Source organism: Dama dama, chromosome 20 (genome assembly GCF_033118175.1).
Source record: "Dama dama isolate Ldn47 chromosome 20, ASM3311817v1, whole genome shotgun sequence".
Taxonomy (NCBI): domain Eukaryota; kingdom Metazoa; phylum Chordata; class Mammalia; order Artiodactyla; family Cervidae; genus Dama; species Dama dama.
In genome coordinates this window covers 3,386,579-3,406,944 of record NC_083700.1, presented here as the reverse complement: position 1 = coordinate 3,406,944, position 20,366 = coordinate 3,386,579, and the positions used below count along the sequence as shown (strand labels likewise).

Genomic DNA, 20,366 nt, shown 5'->3' with positions numbered 1-20,366 from the left:
CTATAAAACTCTTAGAGAAAAACACAGCCAGAACACTCGATGACATAAATCAAAGCAAAATCCTCTATGACCCACCTCCAAGAGTAACAGAAATAAAAACAAAAGTAAACAAGTGGGACCTCATCAAACTTAAAAACTTTTGCACAGCAAAGGAACCTATAAGCAAGGTGAACAGACAACCCTCAGAATATGGAGAAAATAATAGCAAATGAAACAACTGACAAAGGATTAATTGCCAAAATATACAAGCAGCTCATACAACTCAATACCAGAAAACCAACCAACCCAATCAAAAAGAAGGAAAAAAGGCATTTCTCCAAAGAAGACATACAGATGTCTAACAAACACATGAAAAGAAGCTCAACATTGCTCATTATTAGAGAAATGCATATCAAAACTACAATGAGATATCACCTCACACTGGTCAGAATGGCCATCATCAAAAAGTCTACAAACAATAAATGCTGGAGAGGGTGTGGAGAAAAGAGTAGGCTCTTGCACTGTAGGTGGGAATGTAAATTGATAGAGCCACTATGGAAAATGGTACGGAGATTCCTTAAAAACACTAGGAATAAAAGCAGCATATGACCCAGCAATCCCCCTCAGAGGCATATATCCTGAGGAAACCAAAACTGAAAAAGACATGTATCCCATGAACATGTATCCCATTGTTCACTGCAGCCCTATTTACAATAGCTAGAACATGGAAGAAACCTAGATGTACACTGACAGATGAATGGATAAAGAAGTGGTGGTATATGCACACAATGGAATATTACTCAGCCATAAAAGGAAATGAATTTGAGTCAGTTCTAATGAGGTAGATAATCCTAGAACTTATACAGAGTGAAGTAAGTCAGAAAGAGAAAGATAAATATAGCATTCTAATGCATATATATGAAAACTAGAAAAATAGTACTGAAGAATTTGCTTACAAGGCAGCAATGGAGAAAGACATAGAGAATAGACTTGTGGACATGGGGTCAGGGGAGGGGAGGGTGAGATGTATGGAAAGAGTAACATGGAAACTTACCTTACTGTATGTAAAATAGACAGCCAATGGAAATGTGCTATATGGCTAAGGAAACTCAAACAGGGGCTCTGTATCAATCTAGAGGGGTAGGATGGGAAGGGAGGTGGGAGGGAGGTTCAAAAGGCAGGGGTATATGTATACCTATGGCTGATTCATGTTGAGGTTTGACAGAAAACAACAAAATTCTGTGAAGCAATTATCCTTCAATAAAAAAATAAATTAAAAAAAGACTGAAGTCATATCAAACATCTTTTCTGCACACAGTGCTATGAGACTAGAAATCAACTATAAAGAGAAAAACCCCAGACACCACATATACGTGGAAGCTAAACATGCTACTAACCAACCAACGGAATCACTGATGAAATCAAAGAGAAAATAAAAAAATACCTGAAGACAAATGAAAAAGGAAACACAACGATCAGAAATTTATAGGACTCAACACAAGTAGTTCTAAGAGGTAAGTTTATAATGATACAAGCCTAACTCAGGATACAAGAAAAACTCCACACAGCCTAACTTTACACCTAAAAGATACTAAAGAAAAGAACAAACAAAACCCACAGTTAGCAGAAAGAGCAAATAAATAATAAAATTAATGAAATAAAGACTAAAAAACGAATAGAAAAGATTGATGAAACTAAGAGCTGGTTTGTTGAAAAGACAGACCAAACTGACACACCTTTAGCTACATGCACCAAGAAAAAAAAGAGACACTACAAATGAATAAAATCAGAAATGAAAAAGGAGAATACAAAGGATCATAAGAGTTTACTCTGAAAAACTATACAGGAATAAAATGGACAATCTAAAAGAAACAGAAAAATTCCTAGAAATGTACAATTTCCCAAGATTGAATCAGGAAGAAAAACAAAACTTGAACAGACCAATTATCAGTAATGAAATTGAGTCAACAACCAGAAAACTAAGAATTATCAAATGTCTAGGATCAGACAAAAAACAACACCCAGCTGTAGATGTGACTGGTGATAGAAGCAACGTCCAATGCTGTAAAGAGCAATATTGCATAGGAACCTGGAATGTTAGGTCCATGAATCAAGGTAAATTGGAAGTGGTCACACAGGAGATGACGAGAGTGAATGTTGACATTCTAGGAATCAGCGAACTAAAATGGACTGGAATGGGTGAATTTAACTCAGGTGACCATTATATCTACTACTGTGGGCAGGAATCCCTTAGAAGAAATGGAATAGCCATCACAGTCAACAAAAGAAATATAGTACTCGGATGCAATCTCAAAAATGACAGAATGATCTCTGTTCGTTTCCAAGGCAAACCATTCAATATCACGGTAATCCAAGTCTATGCCCCGACAAGTAACGCTGAAGAAGCTGAACGGTTCTATGAAGACTTACAAGACCTTTTAGAACTAACACCCAAAAAAGATGTCCTTTTCATTATAGGGGACTAGAATGCAAAAGTAGGAAGTCAAGAAATACCTGGAATAACAGACAAATTTGGCCTTGGAGTACAGAATGAAGGAGGGCAAAGGCTAATAGAGTTTTGTCAAGAGAACGCACTGGTCATAGCAAACGCCCTCTTCCAACAACACAAAAGAAGCCTCTACACATGGACATCAACCAGATGGTCAACACCGAAATCAGACTGATTATATTCTTTGCAGCCAAAGATGGAAAAGCTCTATACAGTCAGCAAAAACAAGACCAGGAGTTGAGTGTGGCTCATCATGAACTCCTTATTGCAAAATACAGACTTAAACTGAAGAAAGTGGGGGAAAACACTAGACCATTCAGGTATGACGTAAATCAAATCCCTTATGATTATACAGTGGAAGTGAGAAATAGATTTAAGGGACTAGATCTGACAGACAGAGTGCCTGATGAACTATGGACGGAGGTTCATGACACTGGACAGGAGACAGGGAGCAAGGCCATCCCCAAAAAACAGAAACGCAAAAAGGAAAATGGCTGTCTGAGAAGGCCTTACAAATAGCTGTGAAAAGAAGAGAAGCAAAAAGCAAAGGAAAAAAAGGAAAGATATACCCATTTGAATGCAGAGTTCCAAAGAACAGCAAGGAGACACAAGAAAGCCATCCTCAGTGATCAGTGCAAAGGAATCAAGGAAAACAATAGAATAAGAAAGACTAGATATCTCTTCAAGAAAATTAGAGATACCAAGGGAACATTTCATGCAAAGATAGGTACAACAAAGGACAGAAATGGTATGGACCAAACAGAAGCAGAAGATATTAAGAAGAGGTGACAAGAATACATAAAAGAATTATACAAAAAAAGATCTTCATGACCCAGATAATCACGAAGGTGTGATCACTCACCTACAGCCAGACATCCTGGAATGTGAAGTCAAGTGGGCCTTAGGAGTATCACTACAAACAAAGCTAGGGGAGGTGATGGAATTCCAACTGAGCTATTTCAAATCCTAAAAGATGATGATGTGAAAGTGCTGCACTCAATATGTGAGCAAATTTGGAAAACTCAGCAGTGGCCACAGGACTAGAAAACGCCAGTTTTCATTCCAATCCCAAATAAAGGCAATGCCAAAGAATGCTCAAACTACCACACAACTGCACTCATCTCACACGCTAGTAAGTAATGCTCAAAATTCTCCAAGCCAGGCTTCAGCAATACATGAACCGTGAACTTCCAGATGTTCCAGCTGATTTTAGAAAAGGCAGAGGAACCAGAGATCAAATTGCCAACATCTGCTGGATCATCAAAAAAGCAACAGAGTTCCAGAAAAACATCTCTTTCTGCTTTATTGACTATGCCAAAGCCTTTGGCTGTGTGGATCACAGTAAACTGTGGAAAATTCTGAAAGAGATGGGAATACCAGACCACCTGACCTGCCTCCTGAGAAACCTGTATGCAGGTCAGGAAGCAACAGTTAGAAATGGACATGGAACAACAGACTGGTTCCAAATAGGAAAAGGAGTATATCAAGGCTGTATATTGTCACCCTGCTTATTTAACTTATATGCAGAGTACATCATGAGAAATGCTGGGCTGGAGGAAGCACAAGCGGGAATCAAGATTGCTGGGAGAAGTATCAATAACCTCAGATATGCAGATGACACCACCCTTATGGCAGACAGTGAAGAGGAACTAAAAAGCCTCTTGATGAAAGTGAAAGAGGAGAGCACAAAAGTTGGCTTAAAGCTCAACATTCAGAAAACTAAGATCATGGCATCCAGTCCCATCACTTCACAGTAAATAGATGGGGAAACTGTGGGAAGAGTGGCTGACTTTATCTTTTGGGGCTCCAAAATCACTGCAGATGGTGACTGCAGCCATGAAATTAAAAGATGCTTACTCCTTGGGAGAAAACTTATGACCAACCTACACAGCATATTAAAAAGCAGAGACATTACTTTGTCAACAAAGGTCCATCTAGTTAAGGCTATGGTTTTTCCAGCAGTCATGTATGGATGTGAGAGTTGGACTATAAAGAAAGTTGAGTGCAGAAGAATTGATGCTTTTGAACTGTGGTGTTGGAGACTGTTGAGAGTCCCTTGGACTGCAAGGAGATCCAGTCAGTCCATCCTAAAGGAAATCAATCCTGGGTGTTCATTGGAAGGACTGATGTTGAAGCTGAAACTCCAGTACTTTGGCCACCTGATGCGAAGAGCTGACTCTTCTGAAAAGACCCTGATGTTGGGAAAGATTGAAGGCAGGAGAAGGGGACGACAGAGGATGAGATGGTGAGATGGCATCACCTACTCAATGGACATGAGTTTGGGTAAATTCCAGGAGTCAATGATGAGGTGGGCGTACTGTGGTTCACGGGGTCGCAAAGAGTTGGACATGACTGAGCGACTAAACTGAACTGAGGATCAGATAGGTAATTTCCACCATTTAAAAAAGAGCTAATAACCATTCTCAAACTATTCAAAAAAACTAAAGAAGAGGAACTTCTGAACTCATTCTATGAAGCCAGCGGCATCTTCATCCCAAAACCTAATAAAGACAATACAAAAATAAAAAAGGAAATTATAGGCCCATATGACTGATGAGCACAAAAGCAAAAAATCCTCAACAAAATATTAGCACATCAAACTCAACAACATAATATAAGGATCATATACCATATTCAAGTTGCGTTTATACCAGGAATGCAAGCATGATTCAGTATCTGCAAATCAATCAATGTGAGAGGCCAAGCCACGTGTCCCAAGTTGACCAGCTCATGCCACCTAAGGCTGAAGAAGGCTCTAGGCTTGCCCATAGCAAGAGTGCCACACCATTCATTCATTTATTGAGTACCTTCTGAGTGTTGACAATACCAGGAATCAAACCCTACTCTTTTTCCCAGCCCCTGTTCACAGCCCTGGATAGGAAAGAGGGCAAGGCCCTGGTGGAGATTGGGGATATACCATATTAACCAATTTAAGAATAAAAATCGTGTCATCATGTGGTCATCTCCACAGATGCAGAAAAAGACTGTCAGTTAATTTAATAATCACTTATTATTTTTTAAAAAAAAGGGTATAAAGAGAACACACCTCAATGTAATAAAAGCCCACTTCACTGACAAGTCCACAGCTAACATCATACTCAGTAGAGGAAACCTAAAAGCATTTCCCCTAAAGTCAAGAATGAGACAAGGATGCTCACTCTTGACATTTTTATTCAACATAGGACTGAACATACTAAACAAAGCAATGAGAGAAGAAAAATAAAAGGAATCTAAATTAAAAAGAAAGAAGTAAAACCATCACCATTTGCTAATGACATATACTATACAAAAAAAAGTTTTAAAAGATGCCATCAAAAAACTGTCAGAATAAATGAATTCAATAAAGTAACAGGACTCAAAATTAATATACAGAAACCCATTGTTCCTATATACTCAACAAACTATCTAAGAAACTTAGTTTCTTAGAGAAAGAAACTAAGAAGACAATCTCATTTACAATTGCATCAAAAAGAATAAAACACTTAGGAATATATCTAACTAAGGAGGTAAAAGACTCAAAAACACTATAAAACACTGACAAAAGAAATTGAAGATGACACAATTGGAATTATACTGATTTTGTGAACTGGAAGAATTAATATCATTAAAATGTTTATACTACCCAAGGCAAGTTACAGATTTCATCCAATGACTATCAAAACACAAATGGCGTTTTTCACAGAACAAATAATTTCAAAATTTGTATGGAAACACAAAACATCCCAAATAATCAAAACAATCTTTATTAAGAAGCTAAAAGTATCACACTCTTGATTTCAAACTATACTACAAGCTAATGCAATAATTGTACTGGCATAAAAACAGATACAGACAATGGAACAAAACAGAAAACCCAGAAATGAATGCACACATAGGTAGTCTATCAATCTATGACAAAGGAGGCAAGTATATACAATGAGGGTAAAACCCTCTTCAATAAGTGGTGTGGTAAACTGTTATATTTGAATGGATAACCAACAAAAACCTATTGAATAGCACATGAAGTCTGTTCAGTGTTAAGGGCCAGTCTGGAGGGAAGGGGCTTTGGGGAAGAATGGATCCATGTTTCTGCATGGCTGAGTCCCTTCAGTGTTCACCTGAAACTATCACAACATTGTTGATTGGCTACACCCCAAACAAAATGTCTTTGGTATTAAAAAATACTAAAAACTTTTTTTTAAAGGCCAAGACAAAAAAATGGAGTAGTAAAATTGGACAGCTACATGCAAGAGCATCAAACTGAATGAACTTTCTCACATCATATGCAAAAATTCAAAATGAATTAAAGATTTACATGTCAGACTTGAAACCATAAAACTTCTAGAAGAAAACATAGGCAGTAAGCTCTTTGACATCAGTCTTAGTAGTTTTCTTATATGCTTCCTCAGCAAGAGAAACAAAAGCAAAAATAAACAGGGTTTCATCAAACTAAAAAGTTTCTGCACAATTAAGAAAACTATAAGAGGCCACCAATTGAATGTGAGAAGATTTTTGCAAACAATATATTTTATAAAGGGTTAATATCCAAAATATACCAACAACTCATACAACATAATATCAAGATAAAACCCAATTACAAAATAAGAAGACCTAAATACACAGTTTCTTTTTTTCTTTTTAATAGACCCTTTTCCCAAAGAAGACATATAGATGACCAACTCACACATGAAAAGTTGCTCAACATCACTAAACATCAGAGAAATGCAAGTCAAAATCACAATGAGGTATCATCTCACACCTGTCAGAATGGCTATTATTAAAAAGATAACAAATAAGTGTGTGAGAGGATGTGAAAGAGAGGAAGCCACACTGTTGGTGGGAATGCAAACTGGCACAGTCACTATGGAAAGTGATGTGCAGGTTTCTCAAAAAACTGAAAAGAGGACTACCTTACTACCCAGTGATTTCACTTCTGGGTATCTTCCAGAAGAAAAAAAAAAAAAAACAGTAACTAAAACAATTATATGCTCCCCTGTTTTCTTTGCTGCATTATTTATACTAGTCAAGATGTGGAAGTAACCTAACAGACCATCAACACATATTTTGATGTGGACTACTTCTAGTACTTTGGCCACCTCATGTGAAGAGTTGACTCATTGGAAAATACCCTGATGCTGGGAAGGATTAGGGGCAGGAGGAGAAGGAAACGACAGAAGATGAGATGGCTGGATGGCATCACTGACTCAATGGACATGAGTTTGAGTAAACTCTGGGAGTTGGTGATGGACAGGAAGGCCTGGAGTGCTGCGATTCATGGGGTCGCAAAGAGTCGGACACGACTGAGCAACCGAACTGAACTGAACTTCTTGTTTAGTCACTAAGTTCTGTCCAACTCTCTGCAACCCCATGGACTGCCACATGCCAGGCTCCTCTGTCCTCCACTCTCCCCTGATGTTTGCTCAAATTCATATCCAACGAGTCAGTGATGCTATGCAACAATAACATCCTCTGCCTCCCCCTTCTCCTTTTGCCCTCATCTTTCCCAGCATCAAGATCTTTTCCAATGAGTCAGCTCTTTGCATCCTGTGGCCAAAGTATTTGACCCTCAGCTTCAGCATCAGTCCTTCCAATGAATATTCAGAGTTTCTTTCTTTTAGGATTGACTGGTTTGATCTCCCTGCTGTCCAAGTGACTCTCAAGAGTCTTCTCCAGCACCACAGCTCCAAAGCATCAAATCTTCACCACTTAGCCTTCTCTTCATGGTCCTACTCTCATATCCATACGTGACTACCAGAAAAACCACAGTTTTAACTATACAGACCTGTGTCAACAAAGTGATGTCCCTGCTTTTGAATACACTGTCTAGGTATATCACAGCTTTTCTTCCAAGGGATGTCTTTTAATTTCATGGTTGCAATCACTGTCCACAGTGACTTTTGGAAGCCAACTCTGTCACTGTTTCCATTTTTACCCATCTATTTGCCATGAAGTGATGGGACTGGATGCCACGATCTTAAGTTTTTTGACTGTCGAGTTTTAAGACAGCTTTTTCACTCTCCTCTTTCACTGTCATCAAGAAGCTCTTTACTTCCCCCTTGCTTTCTGCCATTAGAGTGCTATCATCTGTATATCTGAGGTTACTGATATTTCTCCCAGAAATCTTGATTTCAGCTTGTGATTCATCCAGCCCAACATTCCGCATGATGTATTCTGCATATAAGTTAAACAAGCAAGGTGACAATATACAGCCTTGATGTACTCTTCCCAATCTGGAACCAGTTTGCTGTTCCATGTCTGGTTCTAACTGTTGCTTCCTGACCTGTATACAGGTTTCTCAGAAGACAAGTAAGGTAATCTGACATTTCCATCTCTAAGAATTTTCCAGTTTGTTGTGATTCAAACAGTCAAGGGCTGTTTTCATTTCACTTCAGCAAAGAAGCAGAAGTAGATGTTTTTCTAGAATTCTCTTGCTTTCTCTATGATCCAACAAATGTTGGCAATTTGATCTCTGGTTCCTCTGCCTCTTTGAATCCCAGCTTGTACATCTGGAAGTTCTCAGTTCACATATCATTGAAGCGTAGCTCGAAGGATTTTAAGCATTAACTTGCTAGCATGGGAAATGAGAGCTAGTACAGTATTTTGAACATTCTTTAGTATTGCCATTCTTTTGGACTGGAATGAAAACTGACCTTTTCCAGTCCTTTGGCCACTGCTGAGTTTTCCAAAGTTGCTGACATATTGAGTGCATCATCTTTCAGGATCTGAAATAGCTCAGCTGGAATTCCATCACCTCCACTAGCTTTGTTCTTAGTTATGCTTCCTAAGGCCCACTTGACTTCACGCTCCAGAATGTCTGGCCCTAGGTGAGTAACCACACCATTGTGGTTATCCTGGTCATTAGGACTTTTTTTTGTATAGTTCTTCTGTGTATTCTTGCCACCTCTTCTTAATCTCTTCTGCTTCTCTTAGGTCCTCGCTGTTTCTGTTCTTTATTGTGCCCATCTTGCCATGAAATGTTCCTTTGTTATCTCCAATTTTCCTGAAGAGATCTCTAGTGTTTCCCATTCTATTGTTTTCCTCTAATTCTTTGCATTGTTACTTAAGAAGGCTTTCTTATATCTCGTCATTACTCCTTGGAACTCTGCATTCAGTTATGTATATCTTTGCCTTTCTCCTTTGCCTTTTGCTTCGCTTCTTTTCTCAGTTCCTTTTAAGGCCTCCTCAGACAATCATTTTGCCTTTTTGTATTCCTTTTTCTTGGGGATGGTTTTGGTCACCACCTCCTATACATTGTTACGAACCTCTTTAGCTCTTCAGGTACTGCCTACCAGATCTAATCCCTTGAATCTATTTGTCACTTCCACTGTATAATTGTAACGGATTTGATCTAGGTCATATCAAAAGGCCTAGTGGTTTTCGCTACTTTCTTCAATTTAAGCCTGAGTTTTGCAATAAGGAGCTCAAGATCTGAGCCACAGTCAGCCCCCGGTCTTGTCTTTGCTGACTGTACAAAGCTTCTTCATCTTTGACTGCATAGAATATAATCAATCTGATCTTGGTATTGACCATCCAGTGATGTCCATGTGTAGAGTTGTCTCTTGTGTTGTTGGAAAAGGCTGTTTGCTATGACCAGAGTGTTCTCTGGTGTTCTCTCAACTGCCTTGCTTCATTTTGTACTCCAAGGCCAAACCTGCCTGTTACTCCAGGTATCTCTTGACTTCCTACTTTTCCATTCCAGTCTTCTGTGATGAAAAAGACATCTTTTCTGGTGTTGGTTCTAGAAGGTATTGTAGGTCTTTATAGAATCATTCAACTTTAGCTTCTTCAGCATTAGTAGTTGGGGCACAGACTTGAATTACTGTGACGCTGAATGGTTTGTCTTGGAAACAAACAGAGATCGTTCTGTAGTTTTTGAGATTGCACCCCAAGTATTGCACTTCAGACTCTTTTGCTGATTATGGCTACTTCATTTCTTCTAAGGGATTCTTGCCCACAGTAGTAGATATAATGGTCATCTGAATTAAATTCACCCATTCCTGTCCATTTTAGTCACTGATTCCTAAAATGTGTACTCTTCCCATCTCCTGTATGACCACATCCAAGTTACCTTGATTCATGGACCTAATATTCCAGGTTCTATGCAATATTGTTCTTTACAGCATCAGACTACTTTCACCACCAGACATATCGACAACTGAGCGACATTTCCATTTTGGCCCAGCCTTAGTAATATATTGGACACCTACCAGGGCTTCCCTCTTGGCTCAGCCAGTAAACAACCTGCCTACAACGCAGGAGACCTGGGTTTAATCCATGGATCCAGAAGACCCCTGGAGAAGGGAATGGCAACTAACTCCAGCATTCTTGCCTGGAGAATCTCATGGACAGAGGTGCCTGGCAGGCTATAGTCCATGGGATTGCAAAGAGTCAGACATGACTGAGCGACTGACACCTTCACCTTCACCAACCTGGGGGTCTCTCTTCCAGTGTCATACCTTTTTGCCTTTTCATACTGTTCAAGGGGTTCTTAAGGCAAGAATACTGAAGCGTTCTGCCATTCCCCTCTCCAGTGGACCTTGTTTTGTCATACTTCAATTTAAAATATTAGGTCAGTGCAAAAGTAATCGAGGTTTTGAATCATGGAATTTTGCTGTTTGACACTGAAATACATTTTTAAATAAATGTGATTATGTTACACATTACTTAATGCACATTTCTCGATTTGTTGTTTTGCTAATGGCATTACTTGCTGTTTATTTTATATTTATTTTAGACTAGACAAATGACATTAGACAAAAAGCAAATTTGAGTGTTTTGTTTTTTTTTTTACTCAAGTTCAAAATGGGTCATAAAGCAGTGGAAACAACTCACAATGTCAACAATGCACTTCGCCCAGGAACTGCTAACAAAAATATACATGCACTGCACTACAGTGCAGTGGTGGTTCAAGAAATTTTGCAAAGGAGATGAGAGCCTTGAAAATGAGAAGCACAGTGGTTGGCCACTAGAAGCTGACAATGACCAACTGAGTGGATTATCAAAGCTGATCCTCTGACAACTTCACAAGAAATTGCTGAAGAACTCAACGCCAATCCTTCTAAGTGGTGAACCACTTGCATTTGAAGCAAATTGGAAAGGTAAAAAAACTCCATACGTGGGTGCCTCCTGAGCTGACCACAACTCAAAAGTTCATCATTTTGAAGTGTCATCTTCTCTTATTCTGTGCAAGAATGAACCATTTCTTGATCAGACTGCGACATGAGGTGAAAAGTGGATTTTATGCAACAACCAGCGATGGTTGGACCAAAAAGCTCCAAAGCACTTCTAAAACCCAAACCTATACCAAAAAGGCCAGGGTCACTGTTTGATGGTCTGCTGCCAGTCTGATCGACTACAGCTGTCTGAATCCTGACGAAACCATCACATCTGAGAAGGATACTCAGCAGCAGATCGATGAGATGCGCCAAAAACTGCACCACCTACAGCCAACATTGATTAACAGAAAGGACTCAATTCTTCTCTACTCCAACGTCCAACCAAACCTCGCACAACCAATGCTTTAAAAGTTAATGAATTGGGCTTCCACGTTTTGCCTCATATGCCATTTTCACCTGACCTCTTGCCAACCAAATAGCACTTCTTCAAGCATCCCAACTTTTTGCAGGGAAAATGCTTCCACAACCAACAGGATGCAGAAAATGCTTTCCAAGAGTCAGATTTTTATGCTACAGGATTAAACAAACTTATCTCTCATTGGCAAAAATGTGTTGATTGTAATGCTTCCTATATTTATTAATAAAGATGTGCTGAGACTTTGGACCGAAACAATAATTACATTTGCCCTAAAACTTCAATCTTTAAAAAGTAGAAAAAAATATAAAGATAGTAAAAGGAAAAGCATATGAAGATATGTTCAACTCAGCCTTTAGGGAAATTATGACTTTAAACCACGATTTATTACTACATACTTATTAGAATTACTAAATAAAAAACAACAGCAACACCAAAAGCTGGTGATGATGTAGAGGAAATAGATTACTCATACATGGGTGATGGGAACATAAAATGGTTCAGCCACACTGGAAAAAAATAGGGCCATTTCTTACAGAAATAAACAATGTCCTTATCATATAGTGCAACAACTACAATTCTTGGACATTTATCCCAGAAATGAAAATTTATGTTCATACAAAAAACTTTATATGGATATTCTTAACAGCTCTCTAATAGTCAAAACCTGGAAACAATATACAAAGATCAGTCAACAAATGAATGATTAGATAGTCGTACATCCATTATCACAAAACAACAATCGACAACAGAAAGAAATAAACTATTGATACACACAACTTGGATGGATCTTAATGGAATTATGTGCAGAATGAAAACTCAATCTCAAAAGTTTACATGCTGTTATTTACAACATTTGTTACTGTTTAGTCACCAAGTCAGGTCTGATTCTTTGCAACCCCATGAACTGTAGCCTGCCAGGCTCCTCTGTCCATGAGATTTCCCAGGTGAGAATACTGGAGTGGGTCACTATTTCCTTCTCCACAGGATCTTCCCAAATCCAGGAATTGAACCTATGTCTCCTGTATTGACAGGCAGATTCTTTACCACTGAGCCACCAGGGAAGTCCCCAATTTATAATATTACATAACAACATGTTATTTATATAACATTCTTGAAATGACAAAATTATAGAAATAGAGATTAGTAGTTACCAGGGGTTAGCAGTCAGGAGAAAAGGATGTAGTTGTGATTAAAAATGGTATCACAAAGAATTATTGTGATAGAACTGTTTCATGTCTTAAATATGCTGGTAACCACTTTAATCTATTAACATTAATTGACAATTTATTAAAATTAATTAAAACCAATGTTAAAATTGCATGGAACAAAATACACAAACACACACATAAAACTGGGGAAATGGGAATAAGATTTCTCGATCTATGTCAATTTCAAGATTGTGACACATTAATATACCAATAGTTGTACAAGATATTACCATTGGGGAATTGACTGAAGAGTATATGGGATCTCTTTGTATTATTTCTAACAACTGCATATGCATCTACAGTTATCTCAAAATTAGAAGTACAAAACAAAACAAAACCTTCCCACAAAGAAAACTCCAAGCTCAGATGGTTTCAATGATGAAATCTATCAAACATTTAAGGAAAAAGTAACTTCAAGTCTACACAAACTCTTCAGAAAAAAAGAACACTTCCAACTCATTTATGAGGCCAGCATTATCCAGACACCCAAAACAGACAAAAATATAACAAGAAAACTGTAGGCTAATAGCCTTAATGAACAAAAACAGCAAATTCTTACCAAAAGTGAAACCAGCAATACATAAAGATTTATAGCCATAGCCCACAAATTGAATGTTGTGTCAATTCAAAAATCAATGTTTATGTATTAATATAATCTATGAAAAAGAAATCATATAATCAACTCAATAGAATAAATCTTGACAAAATTCAACAGCTAGTCATGATAAACACTCTCAGCAATTTAAGAGCAGAAAGGGATCTCTTCAATGGATACCTACAAAAACCTACAGTCAACAACATTTGTAATAAAGACTGAATTCTTGCTAGGACAAGGAATAAAGCAATGATCTCCACTCTTACTACTTCAAGATTCTACTGGAGTCCTAAGTACAATTAAGCAATAAAACTGGAAAAAGGAAGAAAAAAATAACAGAGGTAAAAAAGAGGAAATCTTTTTTTTTTTTTTTTTGACCACACCACATGGCTTGTGGGAGCTCAGTTCCCTAAACTTGGATTGAACCCAAGCCCTCAGCAGTGAGAGCATGGAGTTCTAACCACTGTACTGCCAGAGAATTCCCAGGAAGAAATCTCAATACACAATGACATAATCATCTACAAAAAATCCAGGCACATGGCTCATGTGGGAAAGAATCCACAGGCCAATGCAGGAGACATGGTTCAGTCCCTGATCCAGGAAGATCCTGCATGCCATGAAGCAACTAAGACTGTGCTCCAGCACTACTGAGCTTGTGCTCTAGAACTGGGGAGCCACAACCACTTAGCTCACATGCCAAGAGCCTGTGCTCAGGAACAACAGAAGCCACCACAACGTAAGAGCCAAAAATTTAAAAATTCTAGAAAACAAGCACAGTATATCTTTGTCACCTTGGATCAGGTAAAGATTAACGATAAAGATTAATCTTTAAACAGCACACAAAAAAGCATGAACTGTAAAAGATGCTGTCAAGAAAAAGACAAGACACAACAGGGAGAAAATATCTGCAAAATACACTATATGGTTAAGGATTTGTATCAAAGGCTATATAAAGAACTATTACAATATTAAGAAGGTAAATCTAAATATTTAACCAAAGTATATGGATGGCAAATAAGCCATGAAAATATACTCAACATCATTAATCATGAGAATTAAATCAAATGCAAATGAAAACAATAATGGTATCATTATACCTACATATCTATTTAAAAAGCTAAAATTAAGAAGACATAATGCCAAGTGTTGATGAGAAGTAACAACTAGAACTCTCAAACATTACAGATGTGAATGCCATATGGTATGATTATTTTGAAAAAGTTTCTTACGGAGTTAAACACACCACACAACTCAGAAATCCCATGGTAAGTATTACTCAAGAAACAAGAATTTAGGAATTCCCTAGCAGTCCAGTGGTTAAAACTCTGGGCTTTGACTGCCAAGGCTCTGGGTTCAATCCCTGGTTGGGAAACTAAGAAAAGGCCTCAGGACACAGGGGAAAAAAAAAAAAAGCCAAGGATTTAAGTGTCCTACCCTACTTATTCTTTGCCAAAGTATAAATTAAAAGTTTTATTATCTATATCTTCATTAGCTATCAGCAGTATTCAGAAAAAATATTTTTAATCTGCCACCCTATGTCAGTCACCCTAACATTCAATTACAACTATAAAAAACACACACCACCTAGTAGTTTTGCAAACCTCAAGCCAATACTCATTAGTGGATATTCTACTGGGTAAACACCAACATTTTTTAATAACATGATATGAAAACAGAACGCATCATACCTGCTGCTGCTAAATCGCTTCAGTCGTGTCCGACTCTGTGCAACCCCATAGATGGCAGCCCACCAGGCTCCTCCATCCCTGGGATTCTCCAAGCAAGAATACCGGAGTGGGTTGCCATTTCCTTCTCCAATGCATGCATGCATGTGTAGTCACTTCAGTTGTGTCCGACTCTATGCAACCCCATGGACAGCAGCCCACCAGGCTCCTCCTTTTCCACAGGATTCTCCAGGCAAGAACACTGGAGTGGCTTGCCATTTCCTGCTCCGGCACCATACTTAGTAAGGCTAAATGTCATTGGGGAAATCTTTTTAGTTATGTGTGTATCACAAATTGCCATGTAACTGTAATATTACTGTGGACAATGGTCAAAACATTTGAAAAACACTGACATAAAACATACCTGTAATATAAATTTCATGCTATCAGAAGTTCCTATCCCTTTTAAACACTTTAATTCTACACCAAGTAGGAATGAAACCAACAACAGAGCTATTCAATGGTCTGCTATCGTTATGATTAGTAATATGCATTTGGTGGCCTAATCTTCAGGAATTATCAGTATATTCTATAACATATATTTGTCATATCTGTCATTCACTATTAAAATCAGACATTTTTCAGCTTTCATTGAGATTTTTTTTTTAAGACTAAGGAAACAAAATACAAATATTTTCACTTACTTTTCCCCAGTAGCTAACAAAGGGGCAACACTCAGAATTTTCTGACCCTTATAAAATATATTGTAACTCTGAAACTTTATGAAGAACTTTGTAAGTCTGAATATAGATGTACTCAAGATACACTACAAGACTAATCTAAATGCAAAATTAACCATTTCAATACATAGTGACCCTAATGATATTCAAAGGACAGAGACATTCTAATCCCCTTACAAAAAGATATTTCAATCTTCACTATAAAGTTGTCACTGGCTTAGTGGTTCCTATTCCCCCAACCGCCTCCTCCGGACAAATTTCTCTGCTGAAATTCTAACCCCCAAGGTATTAGTATTAGGAGACAGGAATTTTGGGGAGGTGATTAGGCTTGGGTGTGTGCATGCTCAGTTGTGTCCGACTCTTTGCAACCCCACGGACTGTAACCCAACAGGCTCCTCTGTCCATGGGATTTTCCAGGCAAGAATTCTGGAGTGGGTTGCCATTTCCTTCTCCAAGATTTGGGTTAGGGCCCTTATAAAAAAGATCCCAGAGAATGAGCTCACCTCTTGTGCCTTGTGAGGTTACAGTGAAAAGACGGTTATGAACCAGGAAGCAGGCCCCCAGCAGACTTAGAACCTGACCATGTGAACACACATGGTGTGTTCCAGCTTCCCAAATTTTGAAACATAAATTTCTGTTGAAATAATTTTCTTTGATAGGAGGAAGAGAGATAAATAACCAAATTTAAATAAAATCACCTGTAATGTTTCAATACTATTCAAAAGAAACATGTTATGATTAATTTGAAATGCATGTTACAAAAAAAGTCAGTTGCTTCTATCCCATTTTACTGTTATTTAGAAGTAATTCATTATTATAAGTATATATAATGGACATAATTAGAGAAATATTTAACCTATGATATTATGAACAATCAAAATGTTTAAATACTGAAGTCTCCAAAAAAAAAGAATCCATTTACTTTTTAAAACCCTTTTTTAAAACAGGCTTTTAAAAAAGATTTTATGAGCACTTCAGGTACAATCACTGACCAGTCAGAGAACCAGATCCCACATGCGGCAACTAAGAGTTTGCAGGTCACAACTAAGGATTCATCATACTGCGACAAAAACAGAAGATCCCACATGCCACCACTAAGGCCCTGTGCACCAAATAAATAAATTTTTAAAAATTATTTTTAGAAAATCTCATTAATTCAGACAGTGCTAATATGGATTTTGCTGTTTCCTGAATGCTAAGCCAAGATTAGCACTGGATTGTGGATGAGCTAGATAAACTAAAAGTGTAAAGAAAGTCTCTTAAGGCCAAGAAATTACTTTTCAAACTATTTCTGAATACTTAAAAAGCTCACTTTAAAAAAAACCCCACTTTTAAAGGAAGCTGTTCCAAGAATGCAATAAAGTATATATTACTAGCACATTTAAAATAGTATGTAAGATATGGAATTCATTGTATGAATATACATGTTTGAAAAATCTGTAATTTAGACTTTCTACTAAAGACAGTGAAGTCACATTCTTCAATTCCCCTCCACCCAAGACAAACTTCACTTCCATTATGGAGCTAGAAGAGAAAGGGAAAAAAAATTTATGATCTTACTATATTTTAATTGACTCTATCATAGATACAACTGAACTGTGCCAGCAGAAAACATTAATAATAAAACTAAATATAATCACTACTCATTCAAATGCTCCAACTAATTGAAATAAAGGACCACATATAAATTCACTCATGTAGAACATGTATTCTTTTTATCAAGCCAAAATTAAGTTCTTTCTCAGCAAGTAAATATTAAAAGAAATATTGCACATCTTTTAGGTTAATGGTTTAAAAAAGCATGCTCTATTTATATTAAATTTTAAAATGATTAATCACCACTCCAGGTACTTATCCTAGAACAAATGCACAAAAACCACGTACTGATAAAAGGATGTTCACTGTTAATAACAGCAAACATACAGGAAAAGAAAGAAGGCTGAGTCAACCTTGACACCTTCATACTGTTAAATACTATGCAACAGTTTAAAAGACTGCACAGATATATTTCTACGACCATGCAAAGATCTCCAAAATGTAATGGAAAGGCAAGTTGCAAAACAATATTTACAATATGACATCATACATGCAGGTCACTCACACACACACACACACACACACATACACACACACACACACCCTCCTACAGCATTTCTATATGTACACATGTGCTTGTGAGAATTCAAAGGAAAAGGTTTAGAAGAATATTCAGGAAACAGAACACTGTTACCTCTCTAAGGATGTGTGTGTGAAACGAATGGGAAGAATCATAAGAATTTGTGCTTCATTTTTACAAGGAGAATGTACTCAAGTCACTTGAGACACTAAAAAGCAGGAGGAAAGAAAAAAATGCCTGTCAACTTCTCTCAAATAATCACAAACCAGAACTATTAGGTGCAATGAGATTTCAATTTCTTTCATTGATTTTAAGTCAAAACCATCTGACTTAAAATCATTTAAATGACATTTAAAGCATTTAAATGACATCAACAAATACCTAAGATAAAAGTGACAAAATAGGTAAGAAAAAAATTTTAATGATGTTGTCTTGCCTTCAAATGAAAAATAAAAAAGAATAAAGAGTAATAAGATTGCAGAGGAAGGAAGAAAAAAGAATCTTACTAAATCCATCCACTTTTAGCTCAGGCGTGACCCAGAATCCTCACAAATCCACTTATACAAAACGAAAAAAAAAAAACTGGACTACCGTTCCCTCAAGTATCGAAGGTTGTTTTTAGAAAGCTTAACTAAGAAACAGTAAATGCCAAGTGTTTCACCGGTGTGGGAATGGGAACGCGAAACCCTACACCTCCTTAAAGCAATCTAAACGACTGAACAGCAGAGTCCAACTGGGAAAGCGCGCGGGGGTGGGGACAGCTCAGCTATCACTTTTAGGTTCTGGCTCGGAGCCGCGGAACAGTTTACCCCCAGTCTGTTTGGAGCGTGGAGTCCCCGAGGGTGGTCAACGCGTCGCCGCCGACACCTAAGCCCGACCGAGACTTCAGAGGAGGGGCGGTCAACACAAACTTAGCTCCTTCGGCTGAGCCGGGAGAGCGCTGAAGAGCAAAAGCGCCAACTTTTGCTCTAAACGCGGCAGCTCCGGGAGGTTCGACAAGTCTTCCCCCAAGCCCCACTCCTGAAACCATCCCAACGCCTTTCCCGGCCAATACTGTCCGCCCCAGGTCCGGCCCCCGGAGGAAAACCCGACCAGGGCGGCGGCTGGCAGCATGAAAGAGTGCCTTAGCCATGGGAGGACGACAAGGGCGCGGGGTCCGCCGGCTGAGGGCCACCCGGCACCTCAGAGTCTCCGGGACGCCCCCGCCCAGCAGCTGTCCGGTCTCCAACAGACCGCGACGCGGCCCCCTCCCCCACCTCGGGCGGCGACCTCCGCGCCCCTGCCCCGGGGCCCCGGCTCACCGAGGTAGCGGCTCCGCAGCCGGGACGGGTCCTCCAGCCCGAGGGACCTTCTCCTCACGTCCCACAACAGGTGTGGGCAGGAGCCACCCCGAGACATGGCTCTGCCAGGCTGGGGGAGGAGGGGAGACCACCGCGTGGGGGAGGGGAGGAGGGGGAAGAGACACGCGGATCAACACCCGAGCCGCACCGGGACCATCCACGCGCCGGCTCTCCCAAGCGCAGCGAGTCAGATGGCGGCGGCGGCGCCTTCGCCTGCGAAGTCCGGCCGTACCCGGGCTGGAGCTCGCTTCATACTCTCCTCCTCAGACTACCCAGAACAACCAGAGATCGGCAACAGTCCCCTCCCTCGGCACCCCCTCCTGAAGGAGGAGGCGGAGGCGGCCTCGACTCCTCCCTCTCCCCGTTCTCTACACCCGCCCTTCCAAACCTTTCTCGCGAGATGACTACCACTGGGCATTGAGGCAGGTGTGTGCCATGGCCGCCCCTACCCTAGAAAACTGGGTTCAGGCCATTCTAATTAAATCCTTAATACTCTATGGATAAATGAGGAATAGAGAAGTAGCTGAAGTCGTAAGCCTCGCGCTCACGAGTCTCATTCCAAAGGAAGCGAGAGAGTTATGCGGCGTCATCTTTAGTCGGGGCACGGAAGGCCCGAATAGTCCATTTTATTTAGGGGCCTCCTTAACCAGAGTGAAAGGGTATCCGCCGATGCAGCTTCACTTTCCCTTCTCCAACATGGCT

General features: G+C 39.1%; 1 protein-coding gene across 4 annotated transcripts in view; it reads right to left on the bottom strand.

The window, feature by feature from the left end:
• The window catches only part of DCAF6 (DDB1 and CUL4 associated factor 6), a 182,504-nt gene extending 162,564 nt beyond the window's left edge, over positions 1-19,940 (bottom strand). For 2 of the 4 annotated variants that reach the window (XM_061120187.1, XM_061120188.1), the window contains exon 1: positions 19,626-19,940. In XM_061120187.1, coding sequence (XP_060976170.1) covers positions 19,626-19,722 — 97 coding nt within the window. In that variant the 5' untranslated portion in view covers positions 19,723-19,940. The remainder of the gene's footprint in view (positions 1-19,625) is intronic. The other 2 variants (XM_061120189.1, XM_061120190.1) reach the window with 1 other exon arrangement.
• Positions 19,941-20,366: the final 426 nt, after the last annotated feature.